This window comes from Magnolia sinica, chromosome 3 (genome assembly GCF_029962835.1).
Source record: "Magnolia sinica isolate HGM2019 chromosome 3, MsV1, whole genome shotgun sequence".
Taxonomy (NCBI): Eukaryota; Viridiplantae; Streptophyta; class Magnoliopsida; order Magnoliales; family Magnoliaceae; genus Magnolia; species Magnolia sinica.
This window is the reverse complement of record NC_080575.1, coordinates 33,011,795-33,030,569: the sequence shown is the minus strand read 5'-3', so window position 1 is coordinate 33,030,569 and position 18,775 is coordinate 33,011,795. Positions and strand designations below refer to the sequence as shown.

The window sequence follows — 18,775 nt, the reverse complement described above, 5'->3', positions numbered from 1 at the left end:
CAAGCAAAAAACCAAAAATAATAATAATAATAATAATCTGGAAACCACAACAAAGAGCAGAAGCGTGCAGCTAGAATGCCATCTAGAGGCAACCAAGCATACGGTTTGAAGATTGGGTTGACAAAAAAGGTACCAGAAAGGCAAACATTGCATCAACATTGACCAACAACTTAACAGACTTTGATGGTGTAATGTGGAGCTTGCCTATGGAAATTGCAACTAGGATAAGAGATTCTCTAGATTTTCGACTGCATCAAGAATATTTTTTTGTTTTATTTCATTGTTATCTTTATTCAGATATTTGTATTCATGGTTTTCCTTTTGCTTCACATATATTTTGTGAGGTTAAAATATTTTAATATAGTCTTGCATCTAACTCTCATTTCCACAACCGAGGTATGACACAGATGTGGATGTGATGCTCTCCAGAAACACCAAGGTTTTTTCTAGTGGAAAAAAAATTTGTGATTCTCACACATAACCTCCTACAAATAAATGGATCCAGAAATCTACATATACTCCTTTTGTACTTTTTGTATTGACATTGTTCACTTGAGCAAAGCATAAATTTGCAAACAAACATGTCTAAAGTGCAGCTTCCACTTGAGCAAAGCATATCTTTGCAAACAAACATATGCTGCAGAGTGCCCGCCCCTCTTCACGTGTGGGATCTGGGGTTTGGTGCTCTCCTTGCAGGAGATCCCTTTCGAACTTGGAGCTGGAAGAGTTTCTCAGGCTTCTGGAGCTGCTGCAGAGTGTCCACCCCTCTTCAGGCATGGTTGATTCGATATCTTGGTCCTTGTATCCCTCTGGGAAGTGCTCTGTTCACTTGTTCAAGCATTTCAGCAATTCTCACACTGTTGCAGGGCATCCATTTCCTTCCTTTGCTTGGACGTATGGCGCACCTCTGAAAATTGCTTCATTCGTCTGGCTCTTGGCCAGGGGATGAATTCTCACAGTTGACAACTTGCATAGGCAAAGAATGATGCTGGCATGCTGCCCAATATCTGCGTCCTCTGCCTGAAGGACATGAAATACATTAATCACATGTTCATCCACTACTCATTCACTCACGGGGTCTGGTCCTCTATCCTGGATTCTTGCACACCCCTCAGATCATGCACTTGCTGCTTGTGATTTTCTATTCGCTTGGCACAGCGAAGGTGGTGGCGCAGTCCTTAAAGCTATCTGGGGCCTTCACATTTTGGCCATCTTTTGGGCTATTTGGAGAGAGGAATGACAGGAGCTTCCAAAATTCCTCCTCCAAGGTGTTGGCTTTGATATCCAGAGATGTTGAGGATTGGTCGTCTTGCCTCCCAGTCTCGGATCGTCATGCTTTCCCTCCCTTGTAGTTTTAGTTCTCCGGGGCTCTGTTCCCTGGTTCGAGTTGTATAGATGCTCTAGGGATTTTTTGTTCTGCTTTTGTTTGTTGTTTGTTTTGTTCAGTTATGTTGTTTTTGTTTTGTTTGTTTTTTGCTTCGTTCTTTGTTTTTGTTCTCTGCCGTTTGGCATTTTTAATCGTATTCCTTCAATCTTCAAAAACCAAAAAACAAAAAAAAACAAAAAAAAATTGCAAACAAACATTTATACGTTCAACAAGAACAGAGCATAAATATAGCAATCCAATGGACGCTTCTGTATGAACAAAAGGCACCACACAGAACAGAAAAAGGATATTCTGGCACATAATGAATGCTTACTTCGAAAAAGGTGTCACCATATCTCGAGAAGTTAAGATCTGAAGATTCAATGCTCTTGGCAACAAGTTCCTGAAAACAGCAAGTGCTTGATAAGTAAACAAACAAAAATAATTATGAATATAGGATTAACTTTCTCCATAATCTGAATGATGACTAGCTAAATTTTGAGTAATATTTGCATATGTACAATCTCACAAACTCCAGATGGAATTTAAGGGAGATTAGACGATGAAAAACATGTAAGTAACTAAGTGTTACAATAAAACTAGTACAGTTGAAAGTGATTTCAAGATGACCATGCTGCTCACTAGAGAGTGAAACGCTGTTTACTAAAAGTATAAAATAAAAAATAGAAAAGACTTGAACCACATTACCAAAGGTTATTATTCTTCCCAACTTATAGGAAGTTGAACTTGCTCGAATTTGCTAACAAGGTTTGGCAGCTTAGTATGATGGCAGTGCTGTGGGTAATTTGGTGGGAGTAGAATAGGAGATGTTTTCGAAATAGGAATGCTTCCGTGGAAGAGACAGTGAGGATGATTAAGGCAAACATAGTGGGCTGGTGGGCTGGGCCTTAATGGTAGGGGGTAGATGTTTATACTCTTTCCTCCGCTCTCGGATTGTAGTTTTGGGTTGCACTCTCTCCTCGCCTAGCTTCTGTTGTGGCAAGTTTTCTCAATAAAATTGTCATCTTTCAAAAAAGAAAAAGAAAGACAAATGTCCAAAGTTCAAGCATTCGTGACACACCAGTTAAACATCTTCTGATCCACTACTACTTTCGTCCTCCCTCATCCCCAAGGTATGTTAGGCTCAAATCAAAAATAGAGTCATTGCAAAATTCCTTTCACAAACTTGTTATAGGATTTCAAACTACCAAATCCTGTTGTTTGATGTTTTCTTCGACTTTCAACACAAGCGCATACATCAAATAAATCGTAGTTAATGAAATCATGTAATCCAACCCACTAATGTACCTCAGAACCTATTGATCTATAGGTTTATTGAGGAAATTCTGGATCATGAAGCAGTAGAAGTCCATATAAACAGTGGCATCCTCTGTTGAGATCGCTCTTTTTTTTTTACACTTGTCTTAAAAGAGCTTCAGAGAGAGTTTCAGAAAGGGGAACAAAAGAACTTTCACATCATTGCCTCCATCTTCGTACAACAATCCAATTTCTCCATTCCAGGCATTTAGTGGTCTTCAAGAGTTGTGTCCACTACAAAAGTGCATGACCATGCAATTGGGTAGCCAGAATTTTCAATTTTTCTCTTCCATTTGAAGATTGATCAATGTTTGCAAATTAGCCAAGGAAGTTTTCTGAGCGCGGTTGTCCATAAAAGTGTCAGGCATGCTCAACTTCTGTGTCAATGGTGTAGTCGAGCTCCTTCATTCGATCATCTTTTCCAGCATAGAGACAACCAAATTGAACATCATCATGATCATTACCATAGTATCACCTTTTCACACACTAGGATCAGAACAGTGACAAATTACCCAATCTACCTAAGATCTCCTAAATAGCTTCTTATTATCAATCTTACCTTCTAACTACTTCCTCCAATATGTATTTTCTCATTATTAGCCAATGGCCCTCAAAACAAACCCACAGGGAAAAAAATAATAATAATAATGCTCTAATACCAACTTTGGCACAGAGTAGGTCAAAAGACTCACACCTTTGATCACCACACACATTTTTGAGAGAGAATTAAGGTTTTTGTTTCTCTGACAAGAGGTAATTCTCCCTAAAACAATAGTACTTCTCTCAATGGTCATAAACATTTATGTAATGCGATGTATACTCCTATCTAACACAAAACATAAAAAAGAAAGAATTCTTGTTAAAACCCAAAACAAACTATTTAACTAACTTTTTTTGGGTACTAGTAAGGTTTTACAAGGTAAGACAGCAAGGGATCGAACCACCTAGCACCTCACATACATTATATTGTCTGTACCAGCTCTGCTAACGAGCTGAAGACTGTCTGTACCAGCTCTGCTAACGAGCCGAAGACTATTTAACCACCTTTTTTCCAATTCCTTTTTTATCAATAAAACTTTCCAACTATTCCTCATTAGTCATTACACCCAAAAAACACCGAGTTCGCATTTCTTATTTTGAACTCTTACAACTAACATGTCTACAAATAATTTGAGACAAACCTGGGATCGAACATCCTAGTTAATATGTCATTATTTTCAGGACACTGGAAGATCATACTTCACAAATTAGGAACCACTGACTTGACCAAATAGAAGTACTCAATGTTTTAAAAGTTGAATCTCATAAATTGCAAGAGGATTGAAATCGAAAATTGTAAATCAAATTTGTAATATTGTGGGATTTTAGTAATATTTAAAACAAAATATACAAAGTCCTGAAATAATATTCATATAGTCTTAAAATGGCTGTAGCGCTTTGGCACTGAACCTGGGAACTGGTGGAGAAATATGTTGGCCTTAAAATACGGTTTGGAGGAAGGCAGTTGGTTTGCCAAATCTTCTTCTCTATAATGGGTATCTTCAGTGTGGAAAGCCATAGCCTCTTCCCTCCCTGCCTTTCGCGAAGGAATCTCCTATGCTCTACCCAATGGATCAATGATCAGATTCTGGACAGACAAGTGGATTTTGGACAGGCCTCTGATGTCTGATCAAAACCTTACCACCATTAGCCAGCATTTCAACCAATCTATCAATTTTCGGTCTCTGATTGCTTCTCTTTGGTTGGATCAAGTGCCTGGTACCCTCCGTGTAGAAGAGCTCTCTCGAAGAATGAGTTAAGTGAACTCCTTGGTCTACTAAGTTTGTTGCAAGGCATCCAGCCCAACCAGGACTTGAAAGATTCCTACTGGTTGCACGCTCCTTCTGGCATTTTCTCCTCCAAATCCTTCTGGAATCTCATTCGATCCCAGAACTCCCCGACTGCTGTGAGCTTTCCCTTGCTTCCACCGGTCTTACAAAGCTCCACCCAAGGTGGCAGCATTTGTCAGGTCAGTAGTGAGAGGAAGAACTCTCACAGTTGACAACTTTCAATGAAGAGGTCTTATCCTGCCAAATATCTGCCTTCTCTACTTCAAGGAAGCTGAATCTATCCCTCATCTTTTCATGCACTGTCCCTACACCTTCGAAGTCTATTCCTGCGCCATCTTCCACACCAAATGGGTGATGCCTGGAACCATTCCCGAGCTCTTGTTGTGTTAGCAAGGTGCTGGTCAAAGCAAAGTTCTCAATCTCATTTGGCGGTTGACCCTCATGGCCACTCTATGGGCTATTTGGGCTGAAAGAAATCTTCGATGTTTCCAGAACGAAGCAGCTTCTGCCTCCTATACCTGTCTGCACACATGCAAAATTCTCGAGGTGGGTTCTTACCCATCCGCCACAGTGATACCTCCCCGATCAACATGCCCCCCCCCCCCCCCCCAAAAAAAGGGGTCTGCTCCTCTCAGCAACAGGCCCCCCCTCTTCGTTAATTCGTTTTTGTTTTCTCCAGGGCTCGTCAACGAGGCTCAGTTCCAGCTTCGAATGGTACCAGGTTACGTTTCGAGTTGTAAAGTTGTGTTTAGAGTTGTATAGTTTTTCAGTTCTGCTCTTGGCTGGGTTGAGTTTTTCTCTTTTCTTTTTCTTTTTTTGTTTTTGATTCTTTTATTTGGTTTTTATGTGCTAGTTGTATAGTGTTTTTTTTTTTTTTTGAGAGAGAGAGAGAGAGATAACAGTGCTAGTTGTATAGTTGTGTTTAGAGTTGTATAGTTTTTCGGTTCTGCCCTTGGCTGCATTGAGTTTTTCTCTTTTCTTTCTTTTTCCTGTTTTTGCTTCTTTTGTTTGGTTTTTCTGTGTGCTTTCTTTTGGGCTGCTTCAGACCCTTCAATAAAATGTATTCGGCCTTCAAAAAAATTATTCAGTCCTTTTTTCCAAAAAAAAAAAAGGATATGATCAAAAAATCATTATTTTATCACTCCATATATAATTTGTAGAAAATAATGTTACCACATCACATTATTTGACATTATTTTAATAGAAATCAACCTATATGCGATCATTTCATTACTTAAAAGGTTTTGATAAAGTCATCATCTAAAGTTTTATGATGAAAAACTTGACTACAAATTAAAGAATCACATTGTCAGGAGAATTAAAGATTATTAGTCTAAAAAGATTTTTCAAAAATTCTAAACTCTCAAGGACTAAAAAAAGAAACATTTGCTTTTCAATATTGTGTCTAATCGTCAATTGAAAGTCTAATATACATATCTTAAATAATTAACATGTTACCTGAACCAAATTACTTAGGGTAAGCCTTTCATAATGATGATGATGACGACTTCTCTTTTTTCGCCACTTTATGGCCAATGTGAGCAGAGGGGGAATGATAGATGTTTTTGGAACCATAGTAGGTCTTTGGATAAGGTAATCAGAGGGGAAAAGCTGGATGTTATGGTCTGGGCCTCTTTTATAAAGGCCATTGCTAATTGTGCTTCAGACTCAACCTTCTAATTCTTCGCTTTTTCACATGTAATTATGTTTATCCTTTTTTTTTTATTATTTCTTCACTAATAATAGTAATATTCAAAAGGCTAATTAAAATATCAAGTTACACCAAAAAGGTAATTCCACCAACTCGATGACTCCAAAATAATATTCCCCACAAAGCATAGATGCTATCATGGTTAGGAAGTCAAAGTCATAAAGTACAAATTCCCAATGAGGACGTAAAAAATAACAAATAAAATCTTAGGCCGCGTTTGGTAGATGCCTATAAATGAGTTCATCTCATTTTAACCAACAGTAATTATGTATTAGAGAGCTTGATCTCTAATAATTAATGAATTCATGTTAATAGTAATTATGTATTAGAAATCTTAATCCCTAATACTTGATGAGTTCATGTTAATGGTAATTATATACTAGAGATCAAGATCTCTAATACATAAACTATTGTTAACTAAAATGAGATGAGCTCATTTTTAGGCTTCTACTGAACAGGGCCTTAAGATTTTCATTATTTTATGAAGAATCAAATAAACGTTTCAGTTTAAAATCACTTAAACGAATCCATGGAAAAACACAACAAATAAAAAACAAGCTTTGAATTCAATTTAACTGACAGAAAGGTTACCTATAGGTTTGTAAGTTGAAATCAAATCCTAACCGCCATTATCACAATATATAAAGGTCAACATGATCTCAACCATTCATAAAAACACTCCAGATAAATCATAGATTAATTTTTCCAAAAAAAAAAATCAGAGATTAATCTTGACCAGTTAAGAGGATCGTAAATAAAAGCTCCACAATTCAAGGTTGAAAAGAAGATCCATTATTTCCTCTCTTATAAAGAACAAAATAAAACCATTAACTAGTTTTAATAAAGCCCCACCAGTTTGAAAGCATAAAATGAAAGCCAAATAAAAGTTGAAGTAGAAGAAAGCAAGTATAATTTGAACCACAAATCACAGGATAAAAATCATCGAATCATGTGATTCATCTAAAAATGGGATGCAGAGTAGGAAGATCAGATCATATAGATATCCCTTTAACACAACATAGGTTATTGAAAGGATCTCGGACAACCCACCAAAGCACGAAAGGCAAGATCTTTCCAAAAATAGATTCCTATTCAAAGAGTACATAACCGCATGGACAAGCTCTAGAATTATAAGATTCATCTGAAAACAGGATGCAGAGTAGGATTTAAATCTTTTTGCCTAAGATTCGACTTAAGTCTTACATTGTAAATCGTAGGATATAGACCTACTGAAATTGGACTACATACTAAATTAATCCCGAACACAACAGTTAAACCTATCTATATACCCTAAAGGCTTCCAAAACATAATTCCTTGAAGGACTTTTTAACTCTCCAATACATGTGCCATAATGGCTGTTACAGGGCTGTAAAGGGCATTACGTAAAAGTAATGATGGCAACCATTACACATGACAGGGTCATAACGGCCGTTACAGCCCCCGTTACGACCCCGTAAAGGCCGTAACGGTCCATTACGAGGCCGACATAGGTTTTTCGGGTTTTTTTCCATAACGGCCGTTACAGACTGTATCGTAAAGATAATGGTGGTGGCCATTACGGCCACCATTACTGTTACGGAACACCTTGCTTCAATACCACACCAGACCACTAAGCTAGCACCATCATATGATAACCTACAAAAACAGTTATGAGACCCCTTTCCTGCATAAACCCTCCTAAAAGGAAGATATAAAACCTTCAACCATGAAAGCACCTACGACCTTTAATATGGATTTTCATAACGAACCCACCATCAGCCAGACTCGATCTTGGGTCTTCCCTGTAGAGTCTAGAGACAGCAAGCACTAACCAACTGGTCTCAAGCTTGTTGCAAAGGAAAATGGTAAAACATCTTTCATCCAAAAACATGGTGCCCATTTTCTCTGCTTAGTGTCTTAGCGCTGTTTATATATGGGCCCAATTTAATACTTAAAAAACCCAATGTCTTCCAATATCACTCTTTAAACCATTTAAATAGAAAAACAGTCACCAACTCCTTCTAACCACCAATCAGGGGGGGAAAGATCCTCTTAACCTACACTATAAACCTTTAGATAGACTGCTATCAACTAGCTTTGAAGTGAAAAGCCAAAAGACCTAGAAAAGGTTAGAAATCTAATCAATACAAATGCCCTATAAACATTCATACTCCAAAACATGAATTAATGTTTCACATTAATTCCCCCTTTTAAACTATAGTATTAAAAAACTAATTTTATTTATTTATCTACCTTTCAACAAACAGAAGTAAGCTTAAATGATAGTGATGATAATGATATTTTTGAAGAAACAATTCCTATAAAAATGCTAATTTATTAAACAAGGACTCAAAACTACCAAAAGGCTTTAAAAATATCATAATTGACATGTGTATCACACATGGGGTCCACCTAACAGCTAAAAGACCCAGTATTTTAGTCTTCAGACCATTATTTCATCTACTGCTTCCTAAGGTCATCTCAGCTTCCATCCATTATTCAGTCCACAATAAAACAATAACTGAAAGTTGTCAAATATGAAAGATAACTTACCAGATCACCAGAATTGTCGAAATATATTTGGACCACTGCATCTGCAAATGTTGCAGGGTCCAAAGGAGCTGCTATATTCCGTTTGCGGGTCTTAATCCGCGTGCCACTGAATTAACCAAAAATAAATGCATAAATTTCTGTATTTCTTAGCAGCATGGAAGTTAGCAGAAAAGGTTCTAAACAAAAGCATACGAATACATAGTACACCAGAGAACATAGGTAATCTTCCATCTTTAATGCTACAAATCTATTCAAAGTAAAGAGCACAATCATTTTTATCAGTAAAAGCCTCATCCGGAATATTATAATCACACTAAACCCTCATCCAGAATATTATAATCATGCAAAACCCTCATCCAGAATATTATAATCATGCAAAGCATGAGTAAAGCTGTTGCAACAATCATCATCATCATAGCCTTGTCCCAGCTACTAGGAGTCGGCTTTACGAATTCCGTTTCCCCAATATCTTGGAAACATATTCTCATCGTAGCTTGGCAAAAAAGCTTTGACAATTGGCTTCCCACCTGAAAATCAACCTCCTTAACCCGAGCAGGGGTACCAGCTGATGAATTGATGCCAGGTGGTTTTTTTCTTTTTCTTTTTCATTTTCTTTTTAAGTTTTGGTTGTGAATGGTGCAACCAGGTGAAGTTTGACAAAACTATTGCAGGAATCTTGTGCTGAAATGAAAATCTCGCAACTACTATAATCTCAGGGTGATGTTGGGTTTAGTGACTTGCACCACAACCTGGATGGACAAGTGGCCTTAGTTTAGACTAGTGTTTCATATAGCAGTAGCGTGTTGCGTTGCATTCAGCCCTCTATAGCGTGTAGCGTAAGTAGCGTAGCGTGTAGCATAAGCTACATAATACTTCTTATTTTTAATTTACAAATGGAAAAAATATGATAAATAGTAAGAATATATATGTGTGTGTGTGTGTGTGCGCGCCTAAAAGATTATTTATTTTTTCAGGTATAAGTATGTTCAAATAAGTTATTAATTATCACTTGTCAAAAGCCAATCCACATATAAACCAAATCAAATCATTATCACATCAACAACTTTCTAAGCAAACCACTTTAATTAATAATGTCTAATTGAAACCGCAAGTCACAAGTATGAAAAGAAATTAAATTACACAGGTTGAGAGTATTAAGTACAAGATACAATTATCATTTAAATTTTTTTTATTTTAAAAAAAAGAGAGAGAGAGAGAGAGAGAGTACACTACATACGCTATGCGTACACTATGACGCTACATGTGCTACACCTATGCTACATATACTATGCATACGCTATTACCCTTGTAGCGCACACTAAAGGAGATTTACGCTATTTGCTAACGCTACAATGCCATAGCTACACTACACTACGGACGCTATTCAAAACACTGGTTTAGACCATTCAATCTTGGAGATCAAGGATATGAACGGATACACGGACAGCCTGCTCCATCCTTCCAGCAAACCACCAGAACTCAACTAATCAGAAGGAGATATTTAAACAATGGTAAGCATTGGACAGGGTGGGACCATAGAGTGAAACTCATTTTTCCCTCCAGAGAGAGGTTTGTGATATAGGGGAAGACCATGTTGGGTGGGTAACTAAGCAGCAACTGGTGATGCAGAGACCAATTAATCCAATAGCGAGTAGAGAAAGCTTAATACATTAGTATGCAAAAAATTAGTCAATAATCCCATCTCAATAAACAGTATCATCTGTTTCCACTACCTTGTTGCAACTTCACTCCAACACTATCCCACAATCAGCACCTCCTTGCAGCTAAGGTAATGCCTTCGGGCATGGCCAGCTCCTCGTGTGCAATTCCAACTCTTCTAATGCCCAAGAAAGATGACAAATGGATCAACAAAATAGCAGTTAAATACCGGTCCCCAATCCCCCTTCTCAAAGATAAACTAGACATGATGATGAATGCGACCCTCATGAAGATCAATCTGAAGAGTAGGTAATCATTAGATAAGGATCCGTCCAGGAGACGAATGGAAGATTGTCATCAAGAGAGAGGGCCTATTGTGTAGTTAGTCATGCCTTCTAGACTAACCAACGCTTCCTGCATCTTCATGTATAAGGACACCGATCCTAAGGCTCCTATAGGTACGTTTGTTACTGTCAACTTTGACAAAATCCTCATCTACAGTCATTTAAATCATCTTAAACAGGCCATGAGAATTCTATAGAAAGAAAAAGTATTTCTTCATTAACTAGAAGAAATGCACTTGTATGAGTTGTCATGTGATTTCATAAGATTTGGCATGTCACCTAGGGTGTGAATCTAGACCCTAGAAAGAGACAAGAAATATTTTATTGGCCGAATCCAACAGGCATACATGAAGTCAGCAGTTTTCACGAGAGTTTTGCACCATTATGGCACCCACTGCAGAATGTATGGCGGATGATTCGTTTAAACGGACCAAAGCAACAACAGTGACCTTCAAGAAGATCAAAACAAAAATCACAGAAGTCCCAATCTCAGACTTCCCACTTCCAAGTGTTCGTGGTTGTGTAATGCTTCCCACATGGGTATTGGTGTTGTCAAAAAGGAGATCCATTGACCTTCTTCAGTGAGAATCAAATGATGGTTATGATGCTAACAAGAAACAGTTTGCTCATGAGTCACAACATTAGATTATGCAGTCCTGTAGACCAAGAAAAGTTGGTGTCATAGCTAATTCAATCTTTTAGTTGGAGTGATTCTCATTGAAGATTTATTTAGGGTCTATAAAAAGGGGGATGGAATAGGAGGTAGGCATTCCAAAATTTTCCAAGTATGAGTTTTCCTCAAGTATTGTAAGAAGAATTTCAATATCAATAAAGTTATTTCTCCCTCTCTACAAAACCATTCTTGTGGGCATACTCTTGTCCATTTCTTTGCTATTTAGGTGTCGAGATCTCATTAACTCGATAACCGAGTTGCACCATTTTCTTATGTTGAGGTTTATTCCTCCATTTCCAACACAATTCGTTTGGTGTTGATAGAAAATGCCTAGTCATGCTCAGTGTTCGAGTTATCGATGTCGCTACAAGTTTTGCTGGCCAGAGATAAAGATATAATATCATTATTGCCGATAACCATAAATTCGCGAAAAAAAAAAGTGGGAAACATAGGGAAAACGGTGGAATTTTTCAGTGAAACTTCAAAACATGCCTAAATACACATATTTGCATATTTAAGAATTTAAAAAAAAAAAAAATACAAAAAGAATGCATTACATAACTGTGGGGCCCACTGTTATGTATGTGCCTTATATCCTCACTGTCCATCAGATTTGATGGCTCCTTTTAGAGCATGATCCGAAAAATGAACAAGACCCAAATCTTAGTTGGACCATACCACAGGAAACAAACAGTCATGATTAAATCCCCACCATTGAAAGTTTCATGGGGTCCACCGGAATGTTTATTTGCCATCCAATCTATTCATAAGGTCACAAAGACCCGGATGAAGAAACCACACAAATATCAGCTTAATCCAAAACTTTTGTGGCTCATGAGAAGTTCTATTGGTCTATTACCATTGTTTCCCGTATTATGGTCCACCTGCGATTTGGATCTGCTTATTTTTGGAAGCATACCCTAAAATGAGTTTTCAAAACATATGGACGAAGTGAATATAAGGCACGTACATCACAGTGGGCCCCATGGTCAAGTATTCCATCCGCCTCAATGGATCAACGGATCCACTAAAGTCACGCCCCCAAAATCCCTCAAAATCGAGAGTGCGACTTGGGTGCCACCCCGGAACTCGCGATGTGGTTGGGACCCTAACCATCGGGCCCACCTTGATGCATCCATTGTATATCCATGTCGTCCATCTGTTTTTCCAACTTAAATTAGGGCATGGTCCCAAAAATGAAGAAGAAAAATTTTCAAGTGGACCATACCACAGCAAACAGTGGTCGTTGAACGTCCACCATTAAAAACTTCCTAGGGTCTACCGTAATGTTTGTTAACCATCCAACCTATTGATAAGGTCAAACAGACCTGGATGAAAGAAAAACAAACATCTGATTGATCCAAAACTTTTGTGGCAGACAGAATGCTTTTAATGGCCAATAACCACTGTTTTTTGTGGTGTGGTCTACATGAAATTTATATTTGCTTCATTTTTGGGACCACACCCTAATTTAATCTAGAAAAATAGATGGACGGCATGGATATACAAAGCATCCATCGAGGTGGGACCTACGGTAAGGGTCCTACCCACATCATTGGTTTCGGGCTCGCACCCATGTCGCGCACCAAAATCGGAGACGGATTGCGTGGTGTGCCACACCATCGACCTCCTTTATGTGTTGACGTCACTAAGTTTTGTGAGCCCCACCATGATGAAAGTGTTATATCCACACCATCCATTCATTTCACAAAATCATTTTCGGGCATTGGCCAAAAAAATGAGTTAGATTTGAATCTCAAGTGGACCATACCATAGAAGGCAATGAGTATTAAACGTCTACCATTGAAAACTTCTTAGGGGCCTTTAGATTTGGATCTACTTAAGATTTCACATCGGTTCATAAAATGATCCGTAAAAACTAATGGATAGTGTGGATATACAAAAAAACGCATCAAGGTCGGTCCCACACCTCAAGGGTAACACTTTAGTAAGTGTCACCCGCGTAACACCTAATCCACTTCCCTTAATAAGGAAACGGATTGCATACTGAGTATCTAAGAGCGTACTGAGTAAATTTTGAGAGGACCACTATGATTTTGATATCTTATCCAAACCATCCATCCTTTCTAGAAGGAAATTATATGGAAACACACCAAGCGTTAAGCATATCAGAAGCTTAGGTGGACCACACCACAGGAAACAGTGTGAATTGAACGCCTACCATTAAAACTTCTTAGGGGCCACATAAATTTTGAATCAAGCTGATATTTGTGTTATCCCTTCATCCTTGCCTTTGTATCCTGTGGGGTAGTCCACTGGAGCTTTGGATATGCTTCAATTTTGGGCTTAACCCCTAAAATGAGTTGGAAAAACAGATGAACGGCATGGATAAACCGCATACATTCAAGGTGGGCCCAAGAGAGTTTACTCAATACGATAAGGCGTACTGAGTATATTAGTACGCAATCCGCTTCCACCCTTCAAAGCTTTAAAAAAAAGGGTTGGCGAGGGAGGGAATTTCGCCGAAGAAAGAGAGATTTTCGAAAGGGGGATTTCGCTTGCACTGAAAACTCTCCCATCTCAGAAAGGGGGGTTTTCGACTGAGAGTTTCAAAACCTTAAATCCAACACAAATCAGGAAGAAATCTCCCAAAATCCCAAATTTTTCACCGAAATTATCCATCTTGCGACATCGATCTTCCAATCAAAAGAAGAGGGAAATTTTGAGATTTGTCTTAACTCTATCGAAGACGAGAGCTATCGATTGATGCCAAATTCTCTTCTTTCGAGTTCTGATCAACCAGGTATTACAGAAATCAAAGCTTTTTTTTTACTTCTTTCTGGTTTTTACGTATTTACGCAAGGCTACAGTTGATATTCTTAGTGAGAATCCAAATTATCGACAATATTGAAAATTTTGCCGATATTTCGTCAATATTTTGTAGAGAAACAAAAATTGAGGTCTCGACACCGATATTATCAGCGATAATTTGATAATATCGCCGATAATTTAAACACTAATCATGCCTAGTCATGCCAAGGTATCCAAAAAAGCTTACAAAGCGAAAATGGTGGGGACCATTACTCATTATAGGGCAATAACCAATGTTGTCAAATCGGATATGCAATCATGTGCGATCAAAAATGCCTATGCGGTCACACAATCGCACATGTGACCACATATTTTTTTTCAAAAATTAAAATATATATGTATAATAGGGAAATTTTCAAAAAAAAAAAAAAGGTAAAAACAATATAAGAAACTAAGGGGAACTTTTCTAATTTAATAGATAACTAATTTTACATATTTAAAATACATTTGAGAGAGAAAATTTTAATTAAACAATGAATTAAACATCGAGTAATCAACATTCAACAATATAGTTAACATGAAGTAACAACAAAATCAGTAAGCTATTTATTTATTATTGTAGAAAATCAACAAGCTATCTTCCTTGAAACTTAAAAGTGCTTGAATCTTGATCCTCCAACTTCCAAGAGAGAGGCAATGTAGGGGAGAGAGAGAGAGAGAGATCACTTGGAAGTAGGAAATACAAGAGAGAGAGAGAGAGAGAGAAATTAAGACCACTTGTAATTAAGAAATGTAAGAGAAGAAGAGGATAAGAGAGTTTTTAATGCAGGGGCATTTTCACCCCGGGCTCGAGTAGATTTGCCTGTGGGATGCAGGGACACACTCGGGGTGAGCAGCCCGTGTGAGGCAGGCCCCACCTGTGTGAGGCCGATGTCTTGTGTAAGGCAGTACCCATGCGATGTGGGGCCTAGGCTATGAGATAAAGGGATTAATTCGCCATGCTTTATCAGTTTGAGCTTTTAGAGCAAGCAGTTAATTGTCCAGCATCAAATTGGTATCAGAGCGGGATGTCTCGTGTTCGAGACTCCTCACCAGGGGTGATTAATGCAATGGCATTTTCATACCGGGCTCGAGTGAGGTTGCCTGTGGTATGCGGGGACACACTCGGGGTGGGCGACCTGTGTGAGGCGGGTGGCTCGTGTAAGGTGGGGCCCATTTAATGTGGGGCCCACAAGGAGGGTTCGGCCAGGGTCCTAACCCATGCAATGTGGGGCCTGGGCTATGTGATAAAGGGATTAAAAGGTCATGCTCTATTAGTTCGAGTTTTTCGAGAAGTGGTTAATTGTCCTGCATCAGTTTTGGAGTGTGAATATTGCAAATGGAGGAGATTTGGAGCCTTTTTATAGGCAAAATGTTATTTTTTTGCAAAAAATTTAAATAAAATAATTTAATGTGCCATGGCCAATATGCAATCGCATACATTGCATATGCGATCGCATTTTTCACATATGCCACATATGTGATCGTATATGCAATTTGCATATGTATATGTGCATATGCGGCCACACATGACAACACTAGCAATAACGGCAATTACGAAAAATATAGCCCATAACAGCCATTGCAATTTTAAAAAACTAATAATGATAATATAAAAAATTTGGTTGTAACAACCGGTATTGTAACGGTAATGACAATGGTCATACTATTATTGAATACCTCGAGTCCAGCTTAGTTGCTCAAGGTCAATCCCTTTCTAGGAATTTTAATGTTTAGTTTGTTGAGTTGCTTACTGAGAACCGACCCCTAATTATCACATTGATTCCATTGGCTAATCATCACAAATATTTGGCTGGAGGCCAAAGCAAATCTTTGTTATGAGTCCTTATCATCATACTCTCTCTCTCTCTCTCTCTCTCTCTCTCTCTCTCTCTCTCTCTCTCTCTCTCTAATACACATGCACAAACACTGATCTCATGTCTTGTTCTTCCAAGACAATGAATATCAGGAAACATGAGAAATTATGATTCAATGAGACTAACACATTCACAGGGAAAGGCCTTGGGATGTAAATTCCAAGAGTCCAAAAATAACTTCAGCAATATAAAGAGCTTAATATGAAGCAAACAACATGGGAATGAATGTTGACGACAATTCTTAAATAGACAAGAGTAAGGGTTGCTGATCAGGAAAAAGATATGAATGATCATAGCTCATATGCTGACTATGGTAAGCTTATGAATTATGATAAGTAAAAACCCTGGCATGACAAGAAAATCCTGAACTCAAAAGCTCATGTCCACGTAAAGCATGAATAATAACTTTGTTCCATGCACCTTTGTTATTATGACCAAGCACGGCCCCAACAACCCCTGCCATTTTCTTCACATTTAAAAAGAAAAGGCTGTGCATCTTCTTGGAAACCTTTTGGAACCAGAACACTGATAGGTTGAAATTCCAAGGCATTTCGCTCTAGTAGGAGTAAATAAAAAAATTTAAAAAAAATTTAAAAAAAAAAAAAAACAAAGAAAGAAATGCTCATTGAAGCAAAACAGGCAGCCAATAGTATAGATATAAAGCTCATTTTATGACAATAAATTAGAATGTAATCTTTATTGTATCACCCATCCACAAATATGATATGCTGTATTTTGAACCACGCCATAAACAATAAGAGAAATATTCCGTCGATTGTTTGCACATTTCGAGAAGAAGATACATCCGTACAGAAAGAGAAAATAACAAGAAGATGGAATCAAATAAAGAGAGGAAATCAAACAACGTACCCGAGAGTGGGTTTCTCCTTCGAGCTGGAAAAGACCAAAAATGAAACGGAATAAGAATCAAGTGTCAATATATGTTGAAAACTCAAGGGTCATTTGGATGCCTATAAAATCCTTTGGATGTAAAGGGTAAAGGGTTTTACAAGTAATGTTTGGACCATAAAATTTGGGTGTGAAGCATTTACAAGTTGTAAACATTTTACAGGTAAACACCATATATTTCTTTTTCCAGGCAAAAACGTAGTGTTTCAGATTATAGGTAAAGGAATTACACCTAAAAAGACATTATACAGAGTAAAGCATGACGATTGATACACACATGGTCTCCTCTGGCCCACCATGATGTGTACGGTACATCCAATCCATCTATCATGAGTGTCTCTTGGTACTCCTAGGCCAAAGAACAGGCCAATTGATTCATCGGGTGGGCCACATGACAGGGAACAGTTGGGAAGGGACGGCCACCATTAAAAACCTTCCAGCTTGTGTTTGGGTCCCAGAGTGATGGGTGCAAGACGCCCAATGTATCCATCATCTGTGCCATTGATGGTCCCCTGTAGTCCCAAAAAAATAAAGCCCTTCTTATGAGGTTTGAAGATTTTCACAGGATTTACTGCTCCAAGCCCTATTTGGTGTCAATACCCACTTTTGACGTTGTAAACACAATAAAAGTTAACCAAAAACAGAAAAATGTATACCTGTAAACACTGTACAGCCAAACATGACAGAATGTAAAAAAGTTTACCTGTGAAACTATTTATGGGTGTAAATTTTCCAACTAAAAAATTTACAAGCATCCAAACATCCCCTTACAAATACAAACTACAACTGAGACAAACAATCCAAAGAATTGAGGATAGAGTGAAAAAGAAAAGGCAGATAAAAGAATAGATCCACATAAATCAGAAACTATCTGAAAATCCAAACATGCATCCAATCCAAACTCCCAGCCCATAAACAAAACACACATACACAACTTTTCAGCTAAAATCCAAAACCACAGAAGAAGAAGAAGAAGAAGAAGAAGAAGCAAGAAAACCCATGTTAGATTTCAAGTACCACCAAATAATTGCTACACACAGTAAAAAAGAAAGAAAGATTCCTCAAGAAAACCAAATCACAATAGAAAAAGGAAAATGATAAAAGAAAGCCCCAGATCCAGAAGAAATTAGCGAAGGACAAGGAAACGGATCTTTAATTTGCAAAAGAAGAAACCCCAATAACAACAACAACATAGAAAAACCTAATCTTGTGATGAAGCTTGCAAACAGAAGAGCATATCGGGGTCAGAGGACTCCCATATACAGAAATCCATAAGAAGTAAGAGAGAAGGAAAAAGTCGGATGGGTGAAATTTACCTCATAAACCAAGACGGAGAGAAATCGAGGAGAGAAGGCAGTTGCGTTGAGAGGAGAAGAGAGAGGGCAGGCCTTCGGAGGGTTTGATTTTTGTCAAGAGATTGTGTTTTTAAGACAATAGAATAGGAGGAAAAAAGGCCCTCCTCTCTCTCTCTCTCCTCTTTTGCGTTGCAAGGTTGGGAGTGACTCGTGGGGGGACCCAAAAAGGAAGTCAAGGATAGATGAACGGAAAGGATCGAGCATTTTAACTCGAATGAGGGGCCCACTACTCACGGGTTTTCCATGATGACGCGATTCGCGGATGGGAGGTTGAAGGGTGAATCGCGTGACACGTGTTCCCTTTTCTGGATAATGTGAGATCTGGACCATTCGCTAGGTGGGTTTGATCGTTGAGATACTCTAGGTCACAAATGAGGCTGATCTACTCTTT

The 18,775-nt window shown here is 38.1% G+C and overlaps 1 protein-coding gene across 1 annotated transcript in view; it reads right to left on the bottom strand.

The window, feature by feature from the left end:
- Window positions 1-18,515, bottom strand: part of LOC131239794 (uncharacterized) — a 38,743-nt gene extending 20,228 nt beyond the window's left edge. The window contains exons 1-4 of the mRNA XM_058237660.1: window positions 18,346-18,515; window positions 16,991-17,014; window positions 8,757-8,862; window positions 1,701-1,769 (exon numbers count right to left, since the gene is read on the bottom strand). Of these exons, the coding sequence (XP_058093643.1) occupies window positions 1,701-1,769; window positions 8,757-8,862; window positions 16,991-17,014; window positions 18,346-18,350 (204 nt within the window). The 5' untranslated portion in view covers window positions 18,351-18,515. The remainder of the gene's footprint in view (window positions 1-1,700; window positions 1,770-8,756; window positions 8,863-16,990; window positions 17,015-18,345) is intronic.
- Between the last annotated feature and the right edge of the window lie 260 nt (window positions 18,516-18,775).